Source organism: Miniopterus natalensis, chromosome 18 (assembly GCF_054644295.1).
Source record: "Miniopterus natalensis isolate mMinNat1 chromosome 18, mMinNat1.hap1, whole genome shotgun sequence".
Lineage (NCBI taxonomy): Eukaryota > Metazoa > Chordata > Mammalia > Chiroptera > Miniopteridae > Miniopterus > Miniopterus natalensis.
Window position 1 is genome coordinate 4,439,799 of NC_142098.1, and position 23,005 is coordinate 4,462,803.

Below are 23,005 nucleotides of genomic sequence, written 5' to 3' on the forward strand. Positions count from 1 at the left end.
GCCTGCGCAGTGTTTGGGTTTCCTGCTGGGAAAAGCAAAAACGATGCCGTTGGTCCCAGCAGCCAGAGAATTTAAAGCCGAACTTGGTGTCCAAGCTTTACCTGCTGCGTTGTGCTGTTTCGATGTTACATGTGTTCTTTAGACTGTATTTTATAGGCTTCTTCATGCCCTTTGCAAACAGAATGATACAAATTTCAAAAATGAAGTTACAGTGACTGTAGCTACTGTAGTTCAGCATTCTGTACTGTTTCCTACTATAATTTAGACGCTAAAGATGGATAGCCTGTTTCTATAATGGATATGATTTTACATAGAAAATACACTAATTTTCCTTTCATCATGGTGAAGAATGAGATTCTATTAAATATTTACTATGTTGTTCAAATGCTGGCTGGCAAGTTACCTTTTAAGGCTTATTCAACAGAGCGATTGAAAGACGTCAGCCACTCACTCACCTGGCTCTGGTTCGCTAGGTCACTGACAACCACATTCAGTAGGTCTATTACCTTCCCAAGTTGCATTTTTAGAATAAGATATTATGCTGACTTGAAAAAAATTAAATCACGAATATATACTATGTGTACATTTTTCTATCTTCTGGATATTACATACTTAAAAAAAAAAATAAGAAACATGATACAAGACTCATTTTGAAGGAGTATTACATATGTATCATTTAAGGTGACAGTTTTCACTAATCTGAGAAAACACAGATGTGATATTTAAAAGAATGAACAAAATCCAGCGAAACTTCATTTTTTCATTTCATTGAAAACTTACTAAAAAACCCCACAAAAAACCCACATTGGAAATGAGAATTTATCTTGTTTAAGTGGCATGTCTGTATTAGATATAATTCAATAAACAGATTCCTTTCCATACTTAGGATCCAAAATCTCAATGCCATAAATAACAGAACTGAAGAATGATGGAACAATGTATATTTTAATACAAGACTTGTAGTGATTTAGAATAAATATTACACGGTCAAAATTTTTTTTTATCATAAACCAAATGCAGTAACAAGAGGAAACAAAAAGCTTATGTACACATTACCAAGGTCTTTACAATAAATTACAGTGTACGTTTCCCGCAGAGCATATTGTACACAGAGCTGCTAATGTGAACAGTGCAAGTAACCTGTCCTGTAGGCCTTCAATCTTGACTTCGTAAAGTGTACAATATCAAATAATATCAAAAGTCTAAAAACCACAATGAGTTTTTGTATCATGTTTATAAATTATTGTTTCTATACCATAAAAAAAAGGTCAAAAGTATATTAAAAAAAAGTGGAAGTTGTTATTCTTGGTAAGAACTAGAAAAATGTATTGTCCCAAGTAAGACGTGATCCAAAGGGTTCTGCAGTTTCTTAGGAGTTTTTCTTTAAGTCTCACTCAACCTTGGTTACCATAAGCTGTAAGATGAACTAATACAAAGGGAGCTGAAGAATCTTTTCATTAAAATAATCAGAAACACATCTGGTGAGAAACACTGGAAATAAAATGACAGGCCTCTCCCAAACGGAAGGAAATGCCTCTGTGCTCACAGGAATGAATGAGCTATCACTGAATGTAACCAAATTTGAGAAATTTCAAAGGATTTCTAGACATCTTCATCTTTTTCAAGATTTTAGTCATAACTGGCAATGGTACATATGTCCAAGAATTATGAAATTTTGTACTAAAATGTAACAAAGACACAACATGACTTAAAGGTGACAAATGATATCATATCATCTGCTTCTTACAGAAAACAAAGACTATAAGGATCTAGAAATTAATTAAAAGGCAACAATAAAGAAATCAGCCAGGAACAAACAGATGGACGAAGCATAACTCTGGGTCTTAATTGGACTTAACCATAGTAACTATCATTTTTGACAACGTCTTGAACCAATGCCCATGTTGGAATATGTGCAGTACTTTAACCACATGTATTTATGTAAGAAAATCAAATGGTAAAATTGCTGACTTAGACAACAAATTACATTGGAAAGGAAAAAAAAGAAAAACCTTACATTTAAACTTATTTTGTGATCAAAATATCCACAGCTGTGTCGATCAAGAGCGGAGCCTGCTGCCTGCATCGGGTCAGGGCACAGGCCCGGCTGTGGGCTCGACGCCCGGCGGGGGCGTGCAGGGGGCAGCCGAGCCATGTCGATGTTTCTGTCTCTCTCCCTCCCTTCCTCTCTTTAAAATCAATAAAAACATATATATATTTAAAAAAGAGCAGAACCTGTTGCTACCCTGAGCAGGCAGCCCGAGCCGGCTCTCCGCGCCCACGCCCCCTTCAAAGGCGACCTCGCCGCCGCCTCGTTGACGACACCAAGCAACACATGGTCACTATTTCTTCCACCGACTGGTGTAAGTTCCTCGGCTGGTTCGACGTACACAGGCTGCCTGAGATATTAAAACGCCACCCCTAAGACAGGTGCCGGGAACTGGCGGTTGCCGCGTCGGTGGGAAGGGCTGGCTGCGGGTGGAGGTGGCGTGGGCAGGGACGGGGCCCCCCGGGCAGGGACGGGGCCCCCGGGCAGGGACGGGCCCCCGGGCAGGGACGGGCCACCGGGCAGGCTAGAAGTCGATGGAGATGGACGCCTGGGCGGCATCCTCGCGCCCCCTCGCGTAGATCTCGCAGGGGATCTCCTCCATGACCCGGTCCTCCAGGGCCGGCTCGGGGCACTCGTGCGCCTGCTTGAAGGTGTAGCTGCTCTTCCGGAAGGTGCTGTTGAACGTCTTCATGGGCTGCGGCTGTGCGAAATCGTTCCGGAAGGGAAGCTCCATGGCGGCCAGGTTGGTCCTGCCTGGCTTCGCGCCCGCGGCCTGCGCGCCGCAGTGGTGCTCGTGGACGCAGCGGGAGGCCGAGGAGGAGCGCCGCAGCTTCTGGTAGCCGTCCAGCTCCTCCGACAGCTCGGCCAGGTCCGAGGACAGCTCCTTGTCCCGCAGGGAGAACAGCTCGTAGTGCGGGGGGTCGAACACCTCCTGGAACCCAGTTTTGTTGAAGGTGCTTTTACAAGCCAGGACCTTCTTCCGAGGCTGCTTCACTTGCACTAAAACAGAAATGATGAGAAGGACCAGGACGACGCCCGAGGTGATGCCGATAATTGTCCCGTGAGTTCGGGTGATCTGCTCAAAGAGTCCTGCCGGTTTCTTTTCTGCGGGAAGAGAGAGAGACATGCAGGCCTCCAACACTCACCAGGGGGCCTGCACGGACTGGGTGCTTTTAGGTGAAGCAGAAACGCTTGGGTCAGACACACCACTGATAATACAATTTAAATTAGGTTCTAAAAAGAAGTCCTATTATGATTCCTCGTTAAACTAATAATCACTACTAATAATCAGATGGATTACGAAAATGATAAAGGACTTGGTTCTTTGCTCAGAAGGCACAGGAATGCCCACAATTTGCAAATAAAATTAAATACATGCACAAAGAAGGTGCCAGAACAAACACTCTTGCTGGGTCGTGATCAGCCTTGTGCTCCAGGGTAGGTCTGAATACGTGCCCTGGTTTTGCTCGGGGGGCCCGCCTCACCGGAGAACTAAGATGACCCGGCTAACCCACTCAGGTCTGCCGCCACCGTTTTTGAACAAATGATCACCCGAAAATACTTCATGCCAAGTACTTAAGACAGCCGTACCCGATTCCATTCACTTCATAGGGAGATATTTCTGAAGCCCTGAAGGTGCAAGGTAGGTAAACTCCAGCACCGAGCGGGATGCTAACCAGCTGTGACACTCAGCTCTCACCACAGGCCTTATTTATCTTTCAGGGAATACACAGTGGGAATCAGTGCAAGAAATTTTATGAACTTAAAACAAGCAGTTCTTTTTTTCCCCTTTTTAAAAGATTTTTTAATTGATTTTTTAGAGAGGGAGAGAGAAACATTGATGTGAGAGCAGAACATCAATCAGCCGCCTCCCGCGGGCCCTGTCGGGGACCCAGCCCGCAATCTGGGCTGGGAATCGAAGCGGAACCTTCCCGAGCAGGGGACGGTGCCCGGCAACCGAGCCCACGGGCAGGGCAGCTCCCGCGAGGAGCCCGCGCTGTACTCTGAGACTGAATCCACCCGTTAACTTTTATTAAATAGTGTCTCCATGTCATTTAAAAAATACTACTTTAGCTCACTTTCCAAGTAACTCTAGAATAAGGTATCTCCACGATATATACGACTAAGAGAATAAGGGCAAGAATATTATGAAGAGCTTTTGAACTTAAGATAAAAACGATAGCTTGAGAATAACTATTTCTTTGTTCTTGCCACACCCAGAGGTCTAGGGTCCATTTCCGAGGACGTGTTACACGTCCCCATCTCTGCCGGGGCCCGGCCTCGGCGCAGTGGCAGAGGGGCCCTGTAGGTCTCCCTCGGTGAGGGGCAGGCCTCTGCTCTCGGCGGACTCACCCCGGCAGTGGCTCTCGTCCCAGGGGTAGGCGCAGTTCTGCACACCGTTGCACACCAGGGAGCGATTGATGCACATGTTGCTGTGGCAGAAGAAGGTGCTGCCGGTGCAGGGAGCTGCGGGCAGAGAAGGCGCTGCTGAGAACGCGAAGCACACGGACGGCGGCTTCACCCGCGCTGTCCAGTCCCGTGCGACCCCGAGCCCTTCCAGGAACACCCTCCGCACGACACACAGCAGGACAGCGGCCAGTCCTCTCCGTGACCGCGCGAGCCAGCTGCTCCTTACAGCTCCCGAAAGGCCGCCGCCCACGCAAGGACGGCACGAACAGTCCCGCGGAACTGACATTCAGCCGGGGCACTTCCAGACTGTGCGAAGGAAACGCGGGCGAGGACGTGGAGCCCGGGGCCCGGCGCAGGGCGGGAACGGGCACTGGTGCGGCCCCTGGCACAGGGCAGGAACGGGCACTGGTGCGGCCCCTGGCACAGGGCGGGAACGGGCACTGGTGCGGCCCCGGCGCGGGGCGGGAACGGGCACTGGTGCGGCCCCTGGCACAGGGCGGGAACGGGCACTGGTGCGGCCCCGGCGCGGGGTGGGAACACAGGGCGGGAACGGGCACTGGTGCGGGCCCGGCGCAGCGAACAGCACGCAGCTCCTCAGAAGCGCACCCGGGCTCCCACGTGACCCAGCAATTCCCTCGGTCTACGCCCGAGGCGGACAGCAGAGGCTCAAGCACACGCGTGCCCCCGTGTTCACAGCAGCATTACTCACGAGAGCCAAAGGCGGGGGCCACCCAGTGCCCGTGGATGGACAGACGGATGCCCACAGCGTGGTGCAGACACAGGGATGCTATTCAGACTCCGGTTCAGAAGAAAACTGGCGCACACTACGAGGGGCTGGACCCCGAAAACGCTGCCCTCAGTGAAAGCAGCCGGGACACAAAGGGCCAGCGGCGCTTCACCCACTCCCGCGAGGGGCCCAGAGCGCCGCGCCCCCGCAGAGGGCGGGTGACGGTGGACAGGGAGCGGCTGCTGATGGGGACGGGGTGACGTGTGCAGGCCCCGGTGCTGGGGGGCGCACCACAGTGAGAACGCACCTCGTGCCGCGCCCTGAAAACCTGAAGTGGGAAATTCTATGTTATTCTGATTTTACCCTAAGACAAGAAAAACACTCTTGGGAATTTCAAATTTTTTTCAGTGAAGATCCACGGCTCACACACCACGTACTCTCAGGTTTGCGAGAACCGTTCTTTCCGCCTGAAACGCCCGCTCTCTTCGACTCCTCTTCCAGGGTCACCCCAAATGTCGGACCCTCTGGGAAGAGTCCCCTCGCTCCCTGCACAGCCAGGGGCTCCTGGGCTTCCCGAGCTCACGCGGCCAGGGGATCGAGTCCCAGAGGGAGACCCAGGCGCCAACACAGAGGCGTCCTGTGTTTCAGGGACAGAAACCCTGCCGGTCGGAGTGGGACAGCTCATCCCCCACCGGTGCAGAGGTAGGACGGCCCGCAAATCAGCGAACCACTGACTCCCAAGAATGTAACCAAACAAGATGTATTTCCTGCCGGAGAGTCTACATTTTCTATTTTCAGGAAATCCGTGTTTCATCAGGAAGGAGACGCGCGCCTCCTGCTGCGAGGCAGGAAGGGAGCAATCGGTGGGCTGGTCATCGGCACAAACAGGCTCCGCGCAGGAGCAGGCCACCCGGACACTGCGCACCGCTCACCGGCCTCGGCTCCTTGGAAATGAGTGGATGGGCCACAGGCTACCTCAGACGCCGGCTCTCAGGTCTGATGGGCCTATGAAATTATCCCAGTCAGGCCGATACTCTTATCCTCAATCTAAGTGCAAAAAAGAGCACATAACTAACAAGTAATTTACTCAGAGACTGTTAACCTGTCAAAGTCATACCATTTAAACTGGCGATTTTCAACTTCTTTCACCTCACGGCACATATAAACTACTAAAATTTGGCAGCACACCAAAAAAAAAAATTTTTCCAATCTGATAAAAAATAGGTATAATTTTTATTCATTCACACTAGATGGCTATTTGTGTTGGCTGCTGTCATTTTTTAATGACACTCTAAGGGGAAAGAGGCCAGCGCCCCTGACTAAATAGTCAGGTATTGCACAAAAAGTCTGCGGTTCACCAGGTGAAAATCACTGATTTAAACTATTAAAATAAGCATTTGATGATTCTTAAAAAATGCTTGGTGATTTAGAAACTCATCATCAGGTTACATATAAACCATCGGATTAGGGCTGGGAAAGCCAATCCTTATAGCGGTATTTCAAGTACACAGCTAGTGTACCCCTCCAGCTGTGCTCCGTAATCATAAAACTACACGGCGCGGGGTGGGCTCCGGACGGCCAAGAGCACGCACGCGAGCTCTGAATTCCTCACTTCTAAGAACTGGAGCTTTCTGTTTCTGTATCATACCACGATTCTATTATATACTATATCACATTGCATGTTGAATTCTACTTCTACCTATTTTATCCAGTTCACAAATGGGGATACAGGAAAGAGAAGCCAGTGAGATTACAAACAGCACTGCAGCTTCTAGCAATTCCCATTTTCTGAGTCAAACTATCGTTAGCTCTTAGAGTTTATCCGCAGTATATTAGGTGACTGCATGTGGATGGCTCTTATAGCTTCCAAAGTGGCAGGAAAAAAAAAAGGCAGGTTTCCTGCTCAGTGTTTCTCGCTGAGTACCGAATGGGAAGCGCCCGCTCTTCACCACGAGTTCTTTGCGACGACCTCTCCACGTTAATGAGCTCGATCCGAGAGCAGCAACGAGGACACTGTCCGACTCTGACTCACAGGAACGTGAGTTTTCTTCGTGATCACAAATGTAACTTTTGTGGACTTTAAAATTTTTTAAATTTATTTTAATTTATTAATTGATTTTAGAAAGGGAGGAAGGGAGAGGGAGAGAGAGGGACAGAGAGAGAGAAACATGATCTGCTGTCCCACTTACTGACGCATCTCTGGTTGGTTCTTGCGTGCGCCCTGACCGGGGATCAAACCTGCAACTTGGGGATGGTCTAACCAACTGAGCTACTCATCCAGGGCCTAAACTTTGTGGACTTTTAAACCACTTTATTTATTATTATTTTTAACCCTCACCTGAGGATATTTTTTCCATTGCTTTTCAGAGAGAGTGGGGGGCGGGGAGAAAGAGAGAGAAACGTCGCTGTGAGAGAGACACAGTGACTGGCTGCCTCCTGCATGTGCGCCATCAGGGGCCAGGGATCGAGCCTGCAACCAAGGCACATGCCCTTGGCTGGAACAGAACCCGGGACCCTTCAGACCACGGGCGACGCTCTAACCACTGAGCAAACTGGCCAGGGCGCTGTGTAGACGTTTGATGGTCAGGCACAGCTGTTTATCAGTTATCAGTAGTTCTTGTGGCTGCTAACGACATGCTTCGGTTCAAAAGTATATACAAAGGGACAAAGATAGTGGCAGAAACAATGCAGCTACAGGTGCTCTCCCCTCACAGCCCGAGGACCTTCTACCTTCCCTTCTTCGCTGTGGGTCATGGCGGGGATTTCAGCGCCACGCCCGACGAGCTGTGGCCCTGATGCTGAAAGACGGCTCCGTCCCGCAGCCAAGCCCGCGGGGACTGGAGGTCAGTAGGCCCCTGGAAATCGCATAATGGACTTATTCTATCAAAAATACCTTCCCTGACTTTCTCACTTCTAGTCCTAGGAGTTATTTTCCTAAAACCACATTCTTCCTGAAAAAGCGAGGTATGCGCTAGTAGCGGGGGCCCGGGAAGAAGCCGAGGGTGTTCTGAGTGCTGTTCTATTTCAGTCACTTTAGCCGAGTTCTACTATTTTGGTCCCGGCTGCAACCTACGGCGGTGGGTGCAAGGGAGCCCCCGTGCAGAGCTAGTCCGCGCACAGGAACCTCTCCCGAGACCCTGCCCATGTAGCACAGACGCCAACGGCCCAGAGGGCAGGGGAGGCGGGGTCACACCTGAGCTCATGAGAAGCATGTAGGATGTACTGTCTGAAGCTCTCAAATGTGTTTATCAGGAGACTTTCAAACTGGAACTTTTGTTTTATAAAAATGTATAGAATGCGTTGCTCCCACATACACCCCCCTTTTTTTCCTTCTCATTCAAGGATACTTTTTCCACTGCTTTTCAGAGAGTGGACGGGGGAGAGGGAGAGGGGGACAGAGACATCAATGTGAGAGAGACACATTGGCTGGCTGCCTCCCATACTTGCCCCGACCAGGGCCGGGGATCGAGCCTGCAACCAAGGTCCATGCTCTTGGCTGGAATCAGACCCGGGACCCCTCAGTCCACGGGCGCCCACTGCTTTTTTGAGGGACAGTTTTCTCCCTGCTCTTGAGCAACAGAGCTGATCTGGGGTATGGAGCTCAGTGGGCTGCAGCCTTCAGCGAGTCGGTGTGACGGTGCCTCCTGGAGAGGCTTTCCGCCTGCTTACTTACTAGATTTGCACTAATGGAGAAATCATTAGTGTGCACGGAGAAAATGCTAACTAAAACACAGCTACAGAGCGTGGGAGGAGAGGCTGCGGGATGGGGGCCGGGACGGAGGTGGGAAGGGATGGCGGGGAGGTGTCTTTTTGTATAGCTCTCTGGGGACAGTGGTCCTATTCCACATGCTCCCAAAATAAGAACAAACGAACGTAACCACATGTGGGGGGAAATAACATGAAATACAGACACTCACAAATGAACCTAAATGTATTACGACTCAATTACCTAATCACAGGAAAGGAGAGAGGAACACTAATCTAGAAATTGGAAAAGCGCATTTTCACAGTAAGGCCAAAGACAAAAAGACCTGCACAGAATAATGGCTGTTAGGACATTTTTAACAGGGACGTGGGTTCGCAGCTCTGAAATTCCCGGCTGTTGCCCTAGGACTGACAGTAAGTGCGCGGTGGGGAATGAGGGCCAGGTTTCTCGCCGTGAGATAAGGGGCCAGGGTGGCAACACACCAGCTGCGCCAGGCCCGCCCCGTGGGAGCAGAAAGGAAGGGGGGCTGAACAGCAACAGGCACCGAAAGGGCCCGGGGGGCGGCTGCAGGGGTCCTGGTGGCCAAAGCAACAACGGTGTATTACAGAATGACATAACTCACACACATGATAAACATGTTAATGGGCTAAAATAAACAGCCATGAGTTCACCCCGGCATGAATGACGGAACAAATAAGAACAGCTTTTACTCACAGAGGAATCAGAGTTACGAGTGTGGAAGGAAGGGTGGGGCAGAAACCCGCCGCCCGGGGGCGTCACAGCGCTGACTATCACAGGGGGAAACCATTCATGGACCCTGAGGTCACCGAGCCCGCTGCCCGGGGGCACCACAGCGCTGACTATCACGGACGCTGAGGTCACCGAGCCCAAGGGCGCCCTAACCTCTCACAGGTGCGGGGCACCGAGAGCGGGGTGAGTCTCTGCGGGATGCGTGACAGGAATGCGTGAGCTCAATTACACCCAGGAGAAAAGATCAGACAAACCTAAACTGATGGACTAAATAACCAGGCAATTCTCTTCAAATGCATCCAGGTCGCGGAAGACTGAGACATGTCGCAGGCGGAGGAGACTAGAGACAGACAACTAACCGTAAGGTGCGATCCTGGAGCAGGAGGGATGTTCGCGGGCAGCCAGTGATACCTCACGGGGCCTACATGGTTGTTCTGTTACGTCAGTGGGAACAGTCAGTTTGCAAGGTGTTGACACTCGGGGAATCTGAGGGAATATCACGCATACTTTTTTTTTTTTTTACAAACTCCTCTATTTTTACAGCTTCCCGTGAGCTGAAATTACTTAAAAATAAGAAGTTCAAAAAACAGGAAAACAAAAGAAAAGAAAACATAGCTAATCCAAATCTCTCACGATCACGGTTTGCTGGATTCATAATCATCGACCAAGCTGAATCACTGCTACTGATCATTACTTTTAATTTTGAAAACCTCAGCAAAGTCTCCGCTCTCTGCTCCCCTTCCTGCGTTTACAACATGAGACAAGCCGGGAGCAGTTCCAGCATTCACACGCTTGTTTCACCCACGACTGTCAGTGTCTTGAGAAGAGGGGCGAAGGCTCAGTTATTTCTACATCCTGTGACTTGCAGTCATCGTGAAAGGGAAAAGCCCAATGACTGTCCTGAATGAGTGGAAATCATGTAGAAGTTCTCAGTGCGAGAGGGGCTGTTTACTTACGCTCCACGAAGGAGGTGAAGAGCATCCTGAACCTGCTGAGCCGGCTGCCCTCGTCTGCCCACATGCGGATCACCCCCACTCCGGTTCTGAGCATTACGTCATTGGCCACCGTGCTGCAAAACTTGGCCTTGAGATTTTCGATAGAACTGCTTCCGTCATAGACTGCGACGAAGTTTCTCTTGCACTCATTGGAGTGCTCCATCTGGTAATCCAGGAACCTCAAATAGATCTGTGACATTAAAATAAAGAGAAACACTGCTTTTAAAAGGATCCAGTGGGCCCTGGCCAGGCAGCTTGGTTGGTTAGAACACAGCCTTGAGATGCCAAGGTTGTGGTTTTTTAAAAAAATATATCTTAATTGATTTCAGAGAGAGAGAGAGGAAGAGAGAGAGTTGAAAACATCAATGATGAGAGAGTCATTGATCGGCTGCCACCTGCACGCCCACGACTGGGGATCGAGCCCTCAACCCAGGCGTGTGCCCTGACTGGGAATTGAACCCTGATCGCCTGGATCCTAGGTCAATGCTCAACTGCTGAGCCACGCCCGGCCGGGCAAGACTGTGGGTTTGATCTTGTCAGGGCACGTACATGAACCTACCAATGAATGCATGAATAAGTGGAACACATTGATCTCTCTCTCAATTCAATAAATAAAAATAAAAATAAGATACACTGACTTGAATGTTCAGTCCTGTTACCCATCCACAATGTGGACTGAAGCATGACCGCTGACAGGAGAACATGGAGAAAAGGCTGACTGACGCCTGAGTAGCAAAAGGACTAAGACTGATGATCTATCTCTTTGATTAACACCAGAACCAGGCACTAAGGCCCCAAAGGCTCTGGCTTGTCTGTGAGGTGGAGAGGCTTTGGCTCCTTGCGGCCCGGCCATTGCACGTGTTGTAAAGCATCTCACGGCCACTGACAGTCTGGGTAAAAGGCTCCCTCTGCTACACCCACCTCCACCCCTCGCCCCCAACGTGCGTTCTGGGTCATTTTCTCAGCTCTACTTTCAACAACTATGCTGCTGACTTGTAGAAGTTCTAGTTGGTTATTTTGATAGATCTTAGAGAGGAAGGGGGGAGAGAGAGAGAGAGAGAGAGAAACGTTGATCAGTTGCCTCCCGTAGCCGCCCCAACCAGGGATCAAACCGAAACCTAGGTATGTGCCCTGACTGGGAGTTAAGCCCCCAACCTTTGGAGTATGGATGAGGCTCCAACCAACTGAGCAATCCCCCAGGGTCACACCACTTTTTAAATGACGTGGTGACCATCCTGCTCAGTACTCACACTCTTCAATTAGGAGCCCACAGATCTTAAGACTTAAATTCTTAAAATGAGAACCTTAAAGTACGTGTGATATTCCTGAAATTTACACTGTAGCTTACTGAACGGCAACACTGCTGAGGTCTTAGGAAGCACTTCAGAATGTGACCGAAATAAAGCTGAAACATCAGTTTATAACCAATAAGTATCTGCACAAACCAGAGTAACACATTATACAAATCACATCTTGGGCCTTCTCCAAGGGACTCCGCACACAACGGTACCTTGGCCTTCGGGGTGGCTCTGATCGTCCAAATGCAGTCCACGGCCTGGCCGGGCTTCGTCTTTTCCTCCTGCTCCACCTGGCTGGAGCGCACGATCCCGTCGGCGCCCGACAGCTCAAACTGGCAGTCTAGGGGGAACAGAGGACATTCAGGGGAGGGAACACGGGCCGGGCGCGCCCCGCGGAAAAAGAGGTAACATACTAAACCTGGGATGGGATTCAAAATACCTCCTAGGTAAGTAAAGTCTGGGTCTGCAACAGAAAGAGAAAACGTCATTAGCATTCTGAGATAGTTGAGAGTCACCTTCAGGTCTGACCTCTCAGTGGTCTGAGGCTACACCTAGCGACAGTGCAGGAGCGGCGTTCCCGCTCTTTACGCCCACGGAGCCCATCAAGGCTGTTCAGCGATGACGCATCTACTCTTCCCCATCCTGAGGAATAACTTATTTGTGCTTCCTGACAATTCAGCACTATGTCCACAGCCGCAGGCAGTCCGGCGACAGATGGACACCCGAAACGCGGTGCCTACAGCGAGTGGAGCGCTAGCCTTCAGAAGGAGCGACACCCTAACACGTGCTACAACACGGGTGAGCCCCGAAACACCGCCCGTGAAATGAGCCAGACGCCAACGGACAGAGGCCGTGCGACTCCACTCACATCAAACATCTAGAGTGAAGTGCCAGGGGCTGCCGGGAGGGGACCGGGGCTGGTGTTTAAGGGGGACCGTTTCAGCCTGGACAGTGGTGATGGTTGCCCGCATCGGGAATGTACTTGGCACTGATGACCTGTACGCTTAAAAAGGGTCAAGATGATGAATTTTATGTTCTGCTTTCTTTCCCCAACAGCAGGGAAAGACCAGGTGGGACGCAGGATATCCACCCTGGGAGGCAGCTCAGGAGACTGAGAACCTCCAGTTTACGTCAAAATAACTGATTTAGTTAAGTCTCCAGAATTTGATTTTTAGCAACTAAATCAATTAACTGAAGTAACTGATCCTTGAGCGTCAAAAATGCATGTTACAAAATCTAATGTATGGATCAGATCTTTGCAAGCAAGCACAGACATCAGAAACAATGCTCTTAATGATTTGAATAGTTTTTAAATGTTAGAAAACAAAATCAGACAACTTTATACGTAAAGATTCTTATTCTGAAGAAAAGTAGCTCTTTTTCTCTATTAGTTGTTTGTATCATGAGACAACCTCTGTGGCTCACAGTAAAATAGCCAAGTTAGAACGAAGTACTCATCTTCCCAGACTGTATCTCACCCCTGCCTGGGACAGTGCTTACTGCTCTACACGCATCACGCTTAAAATCACGCTTAAAATCACGCTAGTGAGAGCAACGCCAGGAGGGCTGGGTAATATCCCACCTGACAAATGAGGAAACCGAATCAGAGCGACTGCAGTTTTTCAGGTCATATGTGAAAACTTGGGCTCCATTCTAATTCTCTACAGTTTTCCTTACTCTACTGTGTGGGTAAAGTCCACAATTCTACCACTAAAAGAAAAAGAAAACCCCCCCCAAAAACCAGCAAAATAAAGAGGCAATGCATAATTAGCTCAGGTAAGGCTGTGTCCAGTTATTTAAAGTCATATTTATAAAACAAATTTTGTCTAGGAACTGGTAAACCTAGAAGAAGCCTACTAACAATGACGAGAAATGAGTGTTTTCCTAAAAATGAAATCCTCAGCGGCCGTGGTATTTGCTGAGGCAGAGGCTCTCCGTGGACTGCCACTTCCTGCGCGTAGCTGGGATAATTCGGGAAGCTCGATGCAATGATGACAATACCCTAGAATTCTTGCTCACACAGGAAGAAATTCCGATTTGTTTGCCAGATGACTTTTACTTCAATGCTGCTTAAAATTTAAATTTCTCTTTGACATTTATCTGCAAAAGAGCTGAAGTGTCTTTGCCCCCCTTTAGCTGGGTTTGGTTTATTAAGTGAAAAAAGAACGGTCTCTGAGATGTATTCAAAATTGAGCTAAAAATTTCCCTCATTTTTAAAATATGTAATCTAATAACCATGATAAAGGATCTGGAATTAAAAACAATTTTAACAAGAATCGAGCACCCAGTTACATAAATAAGCTGTGTATTAAAAGAAGTTTTACAGTGTAAATAAAGATTCTAAGACCTTTTAGACTAGCTAGTTTTTCCTTCAGGCAGTTTGGTATATATAGGTCCTATCTAAATTTTCAAATTAAATTTTTTAGGGGCACCTGTTTGTAATTTTTAAAAAACTATTTTTAGCCCGGCTGGGCGTGGCTCAGTGGTTGAGTGTGGACCTAGGACCCAGGTGATGGGGGTTCGATTCCCAGTTGGGGCACATGCCCGGGTTGCAGGCTCGATCCCCAGTCAGGGGCCTGCAGGAGGCAGCTGATCAGTGACTCCCTCATCATTGATGTTTCTCTCTCTCTCCCTTCCTCTCTCTGAAATCAATAAAGATATATTTTGGGGAAAAAAAATTATTTTTATTGTAGTAAAATATGTATGTTTACCCTTTTAACATTTAAAAATATATATATATGTGTGTGTATATATTTATTGATTTCAGAGAGAGGAAGGGACAGGGAGAGGGAGAAACATCAATGCTGAGAGAGTCATTGATCGGCTGCCTCCTGCACGCCCCCAACTGGGGATGGAGCCCACAACCCAGGCATGTGCCCTGACCAGGAATCGAACCGAGATCTCCTGGATCCCAGGTCGACGCTCAACCTCTGAGCCACGCCGGCTGGGGCCCTTTTAACCATTTTTAAGTGCACAGTTCAGTGGAATTAAGTACAATGACAATGTTGTACAACCATCATCACTATCCATTTACACAAAAATTTAAAAAATTTTAATGATACAGAAATTGTGCTCCTTGGTTTTTTACCCAAATGTTAAAAACTTCACACAAAAATCTAAATATAGATGTTTATAGTCTGTTTATTCATAACTGTTAAAACTTGGAAGTAGCTAAGATGTCCTTTAGTAGAATGAATACACTGTGGTACATCCAGACAACGGAATATTGCTCACTGTTAAAAAGAAATGAGTTCCAAGCCACAAAAAATAAATGCATATTAACAAGTAAAAGAAGCCAATGTGAAAAGGCTACATACTACATGATTCCAACTCCATGATATTTGGTAAAAGGCAAAACTATGGAGACAATAAACCACCAGTGGCTGCCAGGGGCTAGGGCAGGAGGGATGAACAGGTGAGCACAGAGGGTTTTTAGGGCAGAGGGAATGCTCTGTGTGATAATGTCATGTGGACAAATAGTACATGTGTCCACACCCATAGAACATGTAACTCCAAGAGTGGACCCTAAGGTAAACCGTGGACTTTGGGTGAAAATGATGCGTTAATGCAGGTTCATCGACTGTAGCTAATGTACCATCTGGTGGGGGTGTTGATTTTGGAGGTGGCTGTGTATTGGGGGGGGAGAGGAGGTATATGGTGACTCTGTACTTTCTGCTCAGTTTTGCTGTGAATCTAAGCTGTTCTAAAAAAATAAAGTCTAACTCTGAATAATATTCCATTGTCTGGATGGTCCAGTTTGTTTATCTATTCTATTGAAGGATATCTTGGTTGCTTCCAAGTTTTAACAATTACAAATAAAACTGCTATGAACACCCACACGCGGGTTTTGTGTGGAGAAATCTATCAGATCAAGTCTGTCTGATAAATTTTAATTCTTGAAAATGTTAGCCTTTTGGCACTGAGAATCTAAATAACAGAGCAACACTTAAAAATTCCCATAATATGTTTAGTGATAGGAAAATAAAAGTTGACTATGCTGTTTAGGGGGAAAAAAAAGCAGGTAACATACCTGAATGTACTTAAGACAAACAAAATAAGTAGAAACAGAAAAACATCTGAAGGGATATATGCCAAACTGTCAACACCGGTTTTCATATACAGGGTAATAACATTATGGATATTTTCTTTTCATTTGGATATGTTAATTTTTTCAATTAACAAATTTCTTGCATGAAAACCTAAATAAAAGCAAAACGGTTGTACTTTGTCACTGTCACCTGTTTAGCTATGGGCTCTTTGAAGACAGACCAGTGACGTGTGCTCTTTGGTTTCCACCAGGGACTTCAGTGCTTTTGCAGTTCAAGTGTTAACTCAACTAAAGGGCCTCTTTTCTAGTCTTAGGATGCTAAAGGCAGAGGGAGGCATCCTTGGTGAGATCCCCTCATTACCTGGGATAAATGAGTATTTTGCTCGAAATCCCATTCCTTCAAGTTCTTCATCAGAACTAAACTTAATCCACATGAACCTCCCTGTTGATCTGATCAACGGAGGGCTCTTCACGCCACAGAACCGATCAATGAGCGGAGAGAAGCCAAATGGCCCATCGCGAACTTCCAGGTGATCAAACCGACATTCAAACGACGGTTCTATGTAAAAATGTTCATCAAAGGTCAACTCTATTCTTTGACGTGGAGCAGCTGGAAAATAAGAGTAAGCAAATCAGGGTGACATGCTCAAGAAAAAGTACAAATGTCCTCACACAAGTGGGAAAAGCAACAGCAGCTGTTACCACTTCAAAGTTGAGGATCAAATGAGAACGTTACACATAAAATTCATAATAAATGTTTATTTTACATGAATAATAATGCTACTCTGTGGAGCTGTAGTAATTGTTCTCTTTGGCCTACACAATTTATGAAGTTAGTTAAATATATTCAATTGATTAAAATTAGAGTCGAGAAGCTCATGCTTGGTTCACAAAGATACAATGAACCACGACGTAGAGAAAAACAGAAGAAATGAACAGCTAATGTAACTAACTATGGATGGGAATTTGCATAAAGCCTAATAAGAGATGCCAGCTAGTTTAAGTTTCTCACTAGAGAAATTTCTCATCCATGCTGGTGCATCTGGTTGAATCATGCCTTAGGAGATTCAAAATTCCTACATTATTTCAACTATTACCTTGTTAATGTGTTTAGTATTCAGAAGTATTTATAATTCCTAGAGTTCAATTCAAATACATGTTTAATTTTGTTCAAACTGGTTTAAATGGGGCATTTTACCAATGAATTTAGATTTGCAATGAAGAAAAAAGTCATTGAATAAAAGCTAGAAATTGGTCACTGACCTTCCAGAATGTAGATACACTCCTTGTTTGGGGGGTATGAGTCTGGATAATTAGGTGAAGCAAAGTGGCCTCCATTGCTGGTTCGAACCCAAATGCCGCACTGGGTGGCAGGCATGTGCTTGACTCCAATATTCTGTCCATCTTAGGGGAAGAGAGAAGATTAAAACATGAATTACAGGCTGGATTTGCTTCTGGACCCAGGGCTTAGAAAAGCAGAACTTGGTGCACATCTCGGTCCTGTCCAAACACACCCAGATCCAGCAGAGGGGACCACAAGCTGTGGAGTGCGGAAAGCTTCAAACAGGGTACTCAAGGCCAGTCACAAACAGCATCTGACACTGGCCTGCACCAGAGACCATCCAAAAGACTGGGAGTCCTGGAAGATCTACCTAATCCACAGAAACAAATCCAAACAGGCAGCCAAAATGGGGAGAAAAAAAAAAACAAGCCCCAAATGAAAGAGCAAGAGAAGTCTCTAGAAGAAGAGCTAAATGAAATGGAGAAAAGCAATCTATGAGATATAGAGTTCATAATACTGATGGTAAGGATGCTCAACAGCATGAGAAAAAATAGGGAAACTATGAAGGAAACTAAGAATGACATAGCAGAAATAAAAAAAATACCTTGGAAGGAATAAACAGCAGATTACGGGAAGCTGAGGATTTGATCAGCAAATTAGAAGACAGGGTAGAAAAAATCACTCAGAGAACCAAAAAGAAAAAACAATTAAAATCAGGAGGACAGTCTAAGGGAGCTGTGGGACAACATCAAACGTAACAATATTTGCATCATAGGAGTTCCAGAAATTGTAGAAAGTAAGCAAGAATTAGAGAACCTGTTTGAAGAAATAATGGCAGAAAACTTCCCTAACCTAGACAAGGAAAAAGTCACACAAGTTCAGGAGCACAGAGAGTCCCAAGCAAGAAGAACCCAAAGAGGCCCACACCCAGACACATCGTAATTAAAACGCCCAAAATTCAAGACAGAGAGAATCTTAAAGGCAGCAAGAGAAAAGCAATCTGTTACCTACAAAGGAGCTCCCATAAGGCTGTCAACTGACTTCTCATCAGAAACTCTACAGGCCAGAAGGGAATGGCATGAAGTATTCAAGGTAATGAAAAGCAAGGATCTGAAACCAAGACTACTCTGTCCAGCAAGGCTATTATTCAAAATAGATGGTGAAATAAAGAGCTTCCCAGACAAAAAATAAAAACGCTAAAGGAGTTTATCACCACCAAACCAGCACTGCAGGAAATGTTAAAGGGACTGCTGTAATAAGAAGTTGAAATAGAGAAAGAGAAACATAGGCATAAAGAATTAAAATGGCAATAGACAAGCACCTACCAATAATAACCTGTAGATGGGTTAAATGCTCCAATCAAAGGACATAGGGTAGCTGAATGGATAAGAAAACAAGACCCAAACATATGCTGTCTACAAGAGACCCACCTCAGAACAAGACTCACACAGGCTGGGAAAAAAAACTTCCGGAGGACTTTAAAGGTGAGATCGACAGCAATGCAGTCACAGTAGGAGACTTTAACACCCCACTGACTTCACTGGATAGATCTTCCAGACAAAAAAATCAACATGGAAACAGTGACTCTAACTGACACACTAGGTCAGATGGACTTAATTGACATGTAAAGAACATTTCCCTCTAAAACTGCAGGATAGGCATTCTCCTCAAGTGCACATGGGACATTCTCAAAGATGGACCACAGGTTAGGGCACAAAACAGGTCTCTACAAGAAGACTGAAATCATATCAAGCATCTTCTGGGACATTTACACCATGGAATACTATGCAGCTGTACAGAAGAAGGATCTCTTACCCTATGAGACAGCATAGTGGGTCCTGGAGTGTATTATGCTGAGTGAAATAAGCCTGTCACTCATATGTAGAATCTAATGAACAAAATAAACAGATGAACAAAATAGATCCAGACACACAGAAACATGGAACAGACTGGGGGATCTCAGAGGGAAGGCGGGGGTGGGTGGGGAGAGATTAACAAAAGAACTTATATGCACATGTGCATAACCCATGGAAACACAATAGTGGGGTGAAGGCTTGGGGGCAGGGGTACAGGATGGAGGGGATCAATGGGGGGAAAAGGGGGATATTTGTAATACTTTCAGCAATAAAGATAAATGTAAAACAACAACAACACAAACATGAATCACAGCAAGAGAGCAGCATTCTCCTTCCCCCCCAACTTCCCGAGCAACTGCCTGCTGTTCTACACATGTGCGCCCCTGCAGCCCCTGCACACGTGCGCCCCTGCAGCCCCTGCACACGTGCGCCCCTGCAGCCCCTGCACACGTGGGCCCCTGCAGCCCCTGCACACGTGCGCCCCTGCAGCCCCTGCACACGTGGGCCCCTGCAGCCCCTGCACACGTGCGCCCCTGCAGCCCCTGCACACGTGCGCCTCTGCAGCCCCTGCACACGTGGGCCCCTGCAGCCCCTGCACACGTGCGCCTCTGCAGCCCCTGCACACGTGCGCCTCTGCAGCCCCTGCACACGTGCGCCTCTGCAGCCCCTGCACACGTGGGCCCCTGCAGCCCCTGCACACGTGTGCCCCTGCAGCCCCTGCACACGTGCGCCTCTGCAGCCCCTGCACACGTGGGCCCCTGCAGCCCCTGCACACGTGCGCCTCTGCAGCCCCTGCACACGTGCGCCTCTGCAGCCCCTGCACACGTGCGCCTCTGCAGCCCCTGCACACGTGGGCCCCTGCAGCCCCTGCACACGTGCGCCCCTGCAGCCCCTGCACACGTGCGCCCCTGCAGCCCCTGCACACGTGGGCCCCTGCAGCCCCTGCACACGTGTGCCTCTGCAGCCCCTGCACACGTGTGCCCCTGCAGCCCCACCAAACGCAGCACCACACGCCCGCCGCCACTGGCGGGACGGCACCGCTCTGGAGCACTCAGCGCGGGGCAGGGAAAGGAAAAGGGCAGGAGCGTCTCCTACGCTGAAGGGCAGAGTCTTCAGGCAGAAAACGCTCGCAGAGGGCCCCGCGGGTAGGGTACCGGGCGAGTGGCGGCGGGAAGCGCTGGGAGAGCTGCACTGTCCCCTTCCCGTGGGAATCGTCGCCTGACACCTAAGGCCGAAGTAACTAAGAGGCAGCCGCCGCAAGCACGTTATTTAGAAACGGGCAGGGAGCGCTGGTGTGTGCTCAGTGGTTAGAGCGTCGACCTTGGGACTGAAGGGTCACGGGTTCGATTCCCATCAAGGGCACGTACCTGGGTTGCAGGTTTGATCCCTGACCCCGGCGAGGGCGTGTGCGGGAGGCAACTGATCAAAGTGTCTCTCGTGGAGCATGCTCACTCTCTCACTCTCTCTCCCCCCACCCCACCTCCCTTCCACTCTTTCTAAAAAGTAATAGAAAAATACCTCGGGTGACGATTAACAACAACAACAACAAAAACACAAACAAAATCAAAGAAAGAAAAAGGCAGGGAAATACCAAAAGGATCAGCCAAGACAGTGGGGACCTCCCCGGAGCCGGATGTGGGGGGCCGCATGGGGCTCGGAGTCCTCCTCACGGAAGTTTCAGAGTGCCTAGATTTCTGTCACGTGCAGGTGTAACTTTGATGAAAATAAAACTAAGTCAGGTGCTAGAAGAAATGTACTAGACTCTGACGTGAAAATCCGGCTCAGGAACCCCACTCGCTGCCCTTCCATAAACAGGGACACCCACACAGGTCCCAGGGCTCCACGCCGATGGAGCTGTGTCATTTGTCTAACGTAGGAAAAATGGATTTTTATTTCTGCTTCCTCAGAGAGCAGGACCCCCACTTAACGTTTGGACAAAATCCACAGCATGCTAGGACTTCCTAGTGACGCCTATTTTTAAAATTTCTCAGGGCAAGACTTCACGTTGACAGTTTACTCTGGTTGACTGCGGCTCAACCCAGTGAAGCCAAGGCTGACAGGGCGACAGTGCCTCAGGCCACGGGGACACCCCAGGGGGATGGCAGGACGGGCCCCCAGCACTGGAGCCCTTCCGGACGAGCCCCCGCCCTGCCGTCACCGCGAGCACTTTACCTTGGGTCTTCTGGGCCACGGCGATCCCTTCCACCACCAGCACTGTTACTAACAACACTGGAGAAAGAACAGAGAAGAGAAGTCAAGATACTGAATCTCGGCCACATTCTGCTCAGTTTGTAAGGAAAATCCGCTGACGGAAAAAGAGGAACTAAAACCACAGTTTCTTACTAACATTCACCCTCAAGGTTTTTCAGGGTCAAATGTTCTGTTCTGATGAACTACTTGACACCGAAGACAACCCAAGAGAAAACATAACTGGCACTGTTCTCATTTATACAAGCCCTGAGCACGCGTGGCACTTAAAGCACGTTTCAGTGTGTGATGGATTAAAAGAACACACACTTTTTATTTTTTACAACAAATTCTGCTGACCCCAATTATTCCCGCATGTACTGTAGTCCATCTCCGAGCTCCAATGCTTCGCGGCCAGCCCTGCGACGTACTGTGCCAGCAAAAATTCAATTAGATGACCTGACATTAGAGAACATTCATAATAAAGACAGAAGTAAGGGGGCAGCAGCCTCCTGGAAACCAATTCAAGGCGCCTTACGGCTGTGCCGTCCGAGGCCGAGGCCTTCTTACCAGGGCTACTAGCGCCTAGAAAATGAAGCTCTTTTCGCCCAAGTTGAACATTTCTGAGAATCAACAACGTAATGAATTACTTTATGTTTTGAAGAGTCTTTTAGGCATCTCGTTTTTATAAATGGTGCCCCAGCATCTTTCACGGTCCCCTTCAAGAGAGATCCACTCGCGGCCTGCCCCACAGTCCTGTGCGGACGCGGGTTCCCGATCGGGCAGGAGCGCTTACGGAACGGGCGAGGGCGGGGACAAGGGCGAGGGCGGGGGCGAGGGCGGGGACGAGGGCGGGGGTGAGGACACCGCAGGGAGGAGAAACAGCGCAGCAGGTGAGGCGCCGGGTCCGCACCCGCCACGCACCCGCCGCGGGCCGGAGCTCAGTCCTAACGTGCAGCCTGGGGTGGGCGCATGCGGTCCTGCTGGCACCAAGCTCACACGGTCGTTGCGAAGACGGCGGAGCTGGCGCGGGGGCGCAGCACTTTCACGTGCTAGGCAAGCTGCTGAGGAAATGACAGGTGTCCCGACGAGCTAGCACCCTACAGGGGGCCACCCGGCGCCGGCAAAGGCGGCGTCCGGGACGAGGGCAGGAGGAGGTGACCCGGCCGCACAGAATTTGAAATGGAAGACAGGAGGGAACCATTCATTCCACTCGGGCTGAGAACAGAGTGAGGAAAATTCCAGAAAAAGAAGGAATAAGCTGCTGGGCCTTGCAGGACATCAGCCCGGGAGAGGGAGACAGAGCGAGCCGAGCGCGGCCGTAAGGGCGCCGCGCACCTGCAGGCGCAGGTGACACACGCAGGAGGGACAGAGCCCGCGGCCGCAGGCAGGGTGCACGGGGGTGGACGGCGAGGGCGGATGTAGGGGGTGCTGAGTGCCACCCTAAGGAGCCTGGGCTTTTGACCATGAGAAGCCACCGAGAGTTTTTAAACTAGAGCAACACTGTCACGTCTTTCAGACCAACACTCCTGGGAGCCGGGGAGGGTCAGGGGAAGAGGGAGGGTCACCTAGGCAGCGAAGGTCACAATGTCTGGTGAGATGGGTGAGGACAGGGGGTGAGGGGTGAGCGGTGGGGACACTAAGGGGCTGCTGGGCAAGCGACGGCCGACCGCCCTGCGTGACGCACTCAACGGCGA

General features: G+C 48.7%; 1 protein-coding gene across 6 annotated transcripts in view; it reads right to left on the bottom strand.

Moving 5' to 3' along the window:
* Positions 1 to 928: 928 nt before the first annotated feature.
* NETO2 (neuropilin and tolloid like 2) overlaps positions 929 to 23,005 on the bottom strand; it is a 30,908-nt gene continuing 8,831 nt past the window's right edge. For 3 of the 6 annotated variants that reach the window (XM_087827367.1, XM_087827371.1, XM_087827368.1), the window contains exons 2-8: positions 21,294 to 21,350; positions 17,247 to 17,387; positions 16,345 to 16,593; positions 12,148 to 12,398; positions 10,599 to 10,827; positions 4,403 to 4,516; positions 929 to 3,154 (exon numbers count right to left, since the gene is read on the bottom strand). In XM_087827367.1, the coding sequence (XP_087683493.1) occupies positions 2,574 to 3,154; positions 4,403 to 4,516; positions 10,599 to 10,827; positions 12,148 to 12,398; positions 16,345 to 16,593; positions 17,247 to 17,387; positions 21,294 to 21,350 (1,622 nt within the window). In that variant the 3' untranslated portion in view covers positions 929 to 2,573. Of the gene's footprint in view, positions 3,155 to 4,402; positions 4,517 to 10,598; positions 10,828 to 12,147; positions 12,399 to 16,344; positions 16,594 to 17,246; positions 17,388 to 19,080; positions 19,245 to 21,293; positions 21,351 to 23,005 lie in introns of those variants that run through there. The other 3 variants (XM_087827370.1, XM_087827369.1, XM_087827372.1) reach the window with 3 other exon arrangements.